The sequence below is a fragment of the Lactuca sativa genome, chromosome 8, assembly GCF_002870075.4.
Source record: "Lactuca sativa cultivar Salinas chromosome 8, Lsat_Salinas_v11, whole genome shotgun sequence".
NCBI lineage: Eukaryota > Viridiplantae > Streptophyta > Magnoliopsida > Asterales > Asteraceae > Lactuca > Lactuca sativa.
Genome location: NC_056630.2, coordinates 279,910,292 through 279,918,006, shown reverse-complemented (window position 1 = coordinate 279,918,006; position 7,715 = coordinate 279,910,292). Strand labels below are relative to the sequence as shown.

Here is a 7,715-nt window from a genome sequence, read left to right as displayed (position 1 = left end):
GCCCAACAGAAAAGGCCCAACACAATTAGGGATTCACACGAAATGACGATTAGGGTTAACTAGAAACACTTAACCCATTAAGGACTTAATGCATTAAGTCCATCAATCTACTAGGTCAATCATACAGTGTAATTGGGCATAATTCATACTTCAATTCCTATAGCCCATAACGCGCGTCCCGATAGGTCCAAACCAACAAACCCAAAATTAGGGTTTTCTAAACCCTAATTAGGGTTTCTAACCCAATCACAAGTCGGCCAAGTCCAATATTAAGTATTTAGGTCCATTAGGGTTCCACTAGGTTGGGCACCACCCACTACCACCTCGGGCGGTGGTGATCGGTGGCGGCTCACGACGGCAGGCGGTGTCAGCACTATTTCCAATGGTGGTGGTGGTTCCTGCCCAAAAATTGCATACACCACTTCACACATAACATACACACACATCCACTATAGATGGTGGCTAGTGGCGGCAAAACGGTGGCAGCCACCACCTCACAGTGGTGGTGGGGGGACTTCATTGATTTTTCGGAAAAAATGGCTCATACAGCAACAACAACACCGGCAGCGGCATATATTCTAGACATACATCCACCCAGCCACCTTCCATGTGGCTGATATTTCCAGAAAGTTATGAAAATAGTGGCTAAAGGCCACCGGCGGCAACGGTGACGCGTCTAACGTCGAACCGCACAAAAGGGACAGAAGAGAGGAGAGAGGGAGAGAGAGAGAGAGAGAGGTGGCAGATGGTCTTACCAGGAGGTTCCTGGTAGATCGCGACCCACACATCCGAACACAATGTTTTCATACGATCCTCGGCGGTTCTCCGGTGCCCGCGACACCTCTGACAGTAGCGTTGTGGTGGCGCTCATCGGCGGGGCAGCAAGCGGTAGCCTTGTCTGATCGAAATAGCGAGAAAAGGAGAGGTGGCGGCTGGAAAAATCACGCATGGCGGCGGCTGAAGAGTGTTAGGGTTAGGGTTAGATGGTGCGACGAGAGGGAACATATGGCACCAGTTTAATCACGCTCCTTCCAAACTTCCATTCACTTTTGTCACATCTAGTCCCTCCTTACCAGATCTTCTTCAAACTAAGCCCTAGAATTTACCCTTTAGTCCCTGCCCCCAAGAATCTATTCAATCTAAGTCCATAATTTACCATTTATACCCTGTCTTCTGAAATCCCTTTCATAATAAGTCCATTACTTACTAAACACCCCCTGTCTTCTAAAAATCTGTACAAAATAAATCCCAAAATTAAACTTTAACCCCTGAAAGTCTAAAATATATAATTTGGCTCCCTAGAACCAATACCCTACTAAATAATATGGATTTAGGGCGATTATTTGTTCATCAGTTTTATCTATTTATTTATGTATTTAATAAACAGGATGTTACAAGGCGCACCTGTCTAGGTTCTCCATTCATCCCGGGGTAACGAAGATGTATAGAGATCTTCGTCCTGGTTATTGGTGGCCCTACATGAACCTGATAAAAATATTGCGTGTATATACCTTTGAAGCATGAGGTTCATTCGGACTACAGGTGATGAATTTAGAAAAAGTGGTGGCAGTATTAAAATCATTAAGAATTTGATTATGTCTTTGTCGTTCCATGACTGAATCAAATGTCATCATAAACATGATAAGATAAGAACCGGTTAGTGTGGTGGTTTGAAATGACCAATTCTGACTTTCAGACAGTGATGTAGCTCGCATAAGACCAGACATTGGAATGTGCTTGAAAAATGCAGGGATCCAAAATCTTCGATCATACATGGTTTTCATCCAATTGTTATCTGTAATTTTAAACTCCTCCAACATCATATGCCATACATTCTCGAAGTCATGTGGTTCCAGCTTAGAATTCCAAATTATAGAGTGAAAACGCTTTTGAAAATTTTGATTGGTGGCTGCATCTTCGATTAATAAAATCTGTAGAAATTGAAATTTAACGAGGATGAGTAAATAAAAAATTTAAAGCAGTTGATGTTTGTTTCAATAAATGTTTTGTACGAAGGAAAATAGGATGTTCGTTTTAATTTAAGATTCTGTTAGAATATGAGAAAATCATTCTAGCATCATGACAAAAAATTAAGGATAATAGTCTTTCTATGCATACCTTATTTGGCAACTTCTTTGTTATATGCCAGATACATAACCTATGATGTGCCAATGGAAAAACGTTATCTATAGCTTTTTTCAAAGCTGGATCTTGTTTAGATATAACCAATTTAGGTTGTTTTCTAAAAGCTTTCAAGAAAGCTTTAAGCAACCATTCATAAGAAACTCCATCATCTTGACTTAAAAGTCCAGCACCAAATGTTACACATTTTTTATGGTTATCAATGTCAGTGAACGGAACAAAAACCATATCATACCTATTTTAAAAAGAAAATATTAGTTTACATAACTGAAAACAATGAAATAACTTTTGTAAAAGTATTAATGGTTAGAAATACTTATTCATGCTGAATGTGGCATCGAGTGATACAATTTCTCCGAAGAATTGTAGTTATACTTTGTTGTTTCGTCAGCCCAGAATAGAGCATTCAATCTTTTGCTCAACACTTTATACTCAAAAGTAAATGTTGGGACATTTTTCTTCCTGTCATTCATCTTGTCAACAAGGAATTTCACGTCCCTCCCATCTATGTAACAATTAAGATTTCTCCTAGCATTCTTGAAATCAGAAACCAATCCACCTTGAACTGAAGGACCGCCCTAAAGAGCACTATATAGAGTATATGTGCATTACAGGACCAATATTTTGTTTTGACAAATTATGAATGAAATTTTCCTGGGAATAATCAAATTTTCTCTTTGTACAAGATAAGTACATATTGCCCTTCCTAAACAACTCGTGATTATGTTGCTCGACAAAATCACTCACGGCATATTTAAGAGTACCGGGAATTATATCTAAAACAACTTTCGCTTTGCAATCCCTCTTAAATAAATCTTTCCTTGTTTGAGTCTTATTATGCTGAATGTCCAGAGTATCTACTTTACTAGTATTTGGATTACCTTCCCGATTGCATACCAGGTGTCTATTTGTAATAATGTTGTATTTCGTTTTTTTTTCTCTTCCAAGTCTGACTTCAAAACCAGATTCTAATGCATAGTTTCTATACATTGTTACCACTTCAACATATGAATCAAATTTTGATTTAACTTTTGGTTTGATATCGTCTGAAACAATCGGGGTCCAATACAAGGTGCCACCATGAGAAACGTAATCATGTGGTTGTCCTATTTAAACATAACAAATACATGATTAAAAATGTACGTAAGAAATAAACAAAACAAATGTTAAGGGATATAAAAAATGATAAAAATACTATTCTGTAAGAATTTTATAAATATTATTCTGAAAGAATTTTACTATTCTGTAAGAATTTCAATATCCTGAATTGAATTTATTACCTTCACTGAAATCAATATTAACCTCTGTATCTTCATCGATGAACTGATTTTCGTCTTCTGCATGTTTGCGTCATCTGTATGTTCATCAATGAAAATATTAACATACAATATTAAACATGTTTGTTACAAGATAGAATCTGAAAGACAATGAAAATTTAAACAAAAAATTCACAAACTCAACTAAATTAGGATTACTGTTTTCTCATATTTGAAATCCGCCATTATATAGTGTATCATTATCAGGAAAATCGAAATCTTCAAGTTCATCTTCATAATCACTAGCTAAATAATGTTCCTCGTAAATATGATTATTAACATCTGATACTTGATCATCCATACCTAAGAAATTTCGACAGTGTTTCTATATGCTTTGGAAGTTGAAAAAATAAAATATGATAAACTGACATAGAAAAGCAATAGGGATGAAAACGGATTCTATGCAACTTAAAAGGCGTGATATTAGGGATCACTGATAAAAAAAACGATTTCTATTTGATTCTTTTTTAAAGCATGCTAAAGATAAAAATATTCATATTCCAAATATAAAACATTTAAACAGTACATTAAATTAATTATTTTACAATATTATTATGTACTTTTAAAAAAATCTGCATAGTATTTTAATATCGAAATAACTCTATCTGAATGATATATCAATATGGCTTCTAAAACTCTGCATAGTATTTTATTCTCGAAATAATTCTATCAGAATGATGTAGCAATATGACTTATAAAACTTTTCACCGTGTTTCCTCGAAAACATTCAATCAGAATGTTATAAGAATATGACTTATAAGACGTATCAATATGGCATATAAAACTCTGCACATTGTGTTGTCTTCATATCATTCTATTAGAATAATATAGCAATATGGCTTAAAAAACTGTTGATTGTGTGTTATCTCTAAATCATTCCACTAGAATGTTATAACAATATGGCTTACAAGACAGTTAAATCTTAAATTGTTTAAGTATATGTCATTGTATTTCTCATTATTTACTCATTTTATTTTTGACATCATGTGTTTTCATTTTATGAAACCGTAAAACATTTTTTATGAAATATAATAAACATTTTTTTTACATTCTGTTGGAATGATAACTGGATGATTCTATGAATATGAACTAATGTTAACACTTTATTAGCTGTAAACATAAATATATAAGAAAAACACATAGGCTTCTGACCCATACTTTTATTATACTGAAATCAAACTTAATAATACCATATAGTTCATCAAACTAGACTTTTATTTTACCGAAATCAAACTTAATAATATCTAAAAACGTCCAATTTGATTAATTTCTTGTACTTCTATGCTTTCTTCAATCCAAAAGGACAGTTCTTACTATCATAACCAAGTCCATAACGTATTTTATATCTTCTTTTTTTCTTCACAAGTTCACTCACCAGATTCTTGGGATCATTGACATTACCCAGATCCTTCCTGGGATTCTGATCTTCATTATCCTACAAGATTAACAAAATGGATACATATTTATATGTGAAAACGGTAAAAACATATAAACATCAAAGAACAAAATTGAATACCTGGTTTTGATTTCCATTATGAACATCCATCGATTGTGTAAAACATAGTAATGAGCAGATAAAGGAATCGATATTTGTGACTTGTGTGTGGGGGACGTTTCAATCTGAATAAATAAATTAAAAATAAGGATTAAAATGAAAGATTACATAATTACCCTGACATATTTAATAAAATAATTAATAATTTGCTAAATTGTGATTGGTGCATCCATGCACACAATACTTATTGGAAACATTTGAACCTATCTCTCTCTCTCTCTCTCTCTCTCTCTCTTTCTATATATATATATATATATATATATATATATATATATATATATATATATATATATATATATATACTATCTTGTAAAAGAAAATCTCACTATTTCTATAAATAAATATAATATAATAATAATAATTTTTAAGACGTTCAAATAATTAAGCAGAAAGTACAACAACCCACCAACATAATAATATTATAATTTAAGCCGTCCAAGGCTTGGACGACTTACCCCAAATACGATCTTTTTTACGATCCGAATCGTTTTTCATACCTAGGATCGTAGGATGGTACGATCCTACGATAAAGATCGCGATTTTGACAACCATGGTCCAAGCTTTTAAACTTGATGTGCAATCAATCAATGCATGAAATTTGACTCAACTATTTAATCCTATAACTATATTGAATCTTTGAATATCAGCAAATATATATCGGTTATGGCTGGTATCTCGCCCCCTTTTAGCCTGTTTAATCGGTTAACACTCAACACCTCCATATACATGCTATATAACATCTTTTTCTCTCTCTCCTTACAGCCGTCTATCACCACCTTTCTCAACCCTCCTGAAACCCGAAAAAAATTCCTATATGTGGTCGCTTTTGCTATGGCCACCCCAAAAATAATTACACACCACACTAACAAGCATCTCTCTCTCTCTACCAGTCTCTCTGATAATGTGTTTGTGTGTTTATGTGTGTATGATCTGTCTACAGGCTTTATAATATAGTTTTAGTTTTTTATTTCAGATCTGATTTGAATTTTTGGAATAATAGGAACCAATGGCTGTTCTTCCAGGTTTTTGATTTAAGATATGTCTTCAAGCGTTATAATGAAGTTTTGGAGTCCTTTGCTTTATACAAGTAACTATTATCATTTTAAGGTATGCTCTCAAATTCAATTCTCTGTTTTATGGACGACTGTCTATTCATCTTTAATCATGATCTTTAAATTTGCCTTTATGAGAAGTCCTTAATGAAGGACATTGTGGAAAAATAATATTGAAATAGTAATGGGATCACCTTGGAACAAGGGACCCAAAATATGAAGCTAAATGAAGATTTACTTCTCCGGATCAAATTTCACAAAAGAGATTTTTCATTTATTTTGATCCTCTTTTTCTGACACAACCATCTATGTTCATTGAACTAGGTCCAAACTACATGTATTCCATATCTCTTCATTGTAAGCTCTAATTTAAGTTCTGACTGATGTTATTCATTACAAATGTGTTGTCAAATTTGTTTGTTTGAGTCATGTGTTCAATGTTTTTACTGATGATGTTTTCATGCAATATTTCATACAATATAATGAATCCAACAATTGGGAAGGTGAACCTTCTTCATAAATGGACTACTTAAAAATTTAGGTCAATATTCAATGGTTTTTCTTTTGATTTCCAATATGAAAATGAAGATTGAATCTAAAAATGTTCTATCAATTTTTTGTTTTTTTAGTTTCTAGGTGATATTTTGTATTTTGATTTATGTCGTTTATCATATGAAAACAAACACGTGAAATATGGTGCAGTTGTAAAGCCACACTAAATGGAATTTTTATTGATTTACTTTGTGTAATTTCACAAAGAAACTGATGCAAGTAATAAACTTTTCTTTAATATGGTACAATTGTGGGCTCATGTTTTTGATCCATGACCACTACTTTTATTACAAGACCTTCTTGATGGTATTGATATTGGTAAACTTGAATGGTACGGGCAAGCCTCCTCAAATTGATGGAAAGCTTTTTATAATAACTCCTAAAAACAGTGAAAAGCAACCATTGGAGTTCTATAATGAAATAAATATTTGCATTGAATTTACATGCTAGATAAGAAAATGAAAGTAAATTCTTATTTCTTGCATTTCGCCTAATCATGGGCTAAATGCTTTAAATAACAATGTTGTTCCATTTTTTTTTTATCTAATATAATATCTTAATTGAATTTTTGTTTTTTTATTAAAGTTATTTTGTTTTTTAAGCATTATAATTTGAAAGTAGAATGCTATAATTGTGTATATAAGTGTGTCTGTCTATGTTTTTTTTATGTATGTACGTGTGTTTATGTAAATATATGTGACTGCGTGTGATTATGTGTGTGACTGTATGTGTATGGTTATGTGACTGTATATGTGTCTCAATTTTTTTTATTGAATTATTATAGTGTGTTGGGTTGTCTTTTAGTTTTTATGTTTATTCTTTCATTCCGTTACTCTTTTGACATATAAAATCTATAACATTGAATCTTAATACTCAAGTTCATTTGCTGGAAATTCAATATACTAGGGGTGAGCATAATAACCAAAAAACCGAACCAAAATCAAATTAACCGATATAACCGAACCATAATAACTAAACCATTTTAAAAACCGTTGGTTCGGTTTCTAATATTTGTTAACCGATAACTAACGGTTCGGTTATGGTTTTCTAGGTTATCCGAACCATTATTAACCGAACCGCTCACTTTATATTTTAATA

At 32.8% G+C, this 7,715-nt stretch overlaps 1 protein-coding gene across 1 annotated transcript; it reads right to left on the bottom strand.

The window, feature by feature from the left end:
• Nucleotides 1-297: 297 nt before the first annotated feature.
• Nucleotides 298-5,004, bottom strand: LOC111918304 (protein FAR1-RELATED SEQUENCE 5-like). The gene is made up of 11 exons (XM_023913985.1): nt 4,975-5,004; nt 4,834-4,893; nt 3,550-3,559; nt 3,423-3,496; nt 3,338-3,341; nt 3,040-3,248; nt 2,491-2,720; nt 2,119-2,377; nt 1,512-1,931; nt 1,208-1,232; nt 298-398 (listed from the first exon to the last, which is right to left on the bottom strand). Exons 1-11 carry the CDS (start codon nt 5,002-5,004, stop codon nt 298-300), a joined length of 1,422 nt encoding a protein of 473 aa, XP_023769753.1.
• Nucleotides 5,005-7,715: the final 2,711 nt, after the last annotated feature.

Bases quoted from the DNA above. Each gene is read 5' to 3' on its own strand.
- LOC111918304 (XM_023913985.1), bottom strand. From the start codon at position 5,004: ATGGATGTTCATAATGGAAATCAAAACCAG. The intron at 2,721-3,039 runs GTATGCAATCGG...AGTGCTCTTTAG, and splicing joins TTATTACAAATAGACACCTG to GGCGGTCCTTCAGTTCAAGG. The intron at 1,233-1,511 runs GTATATACACGC...TATTTTGTACAG, and splicing joins ATGAACCTCATGCTTCAAAG to ATTTTTAGAAGACAGGGGGT.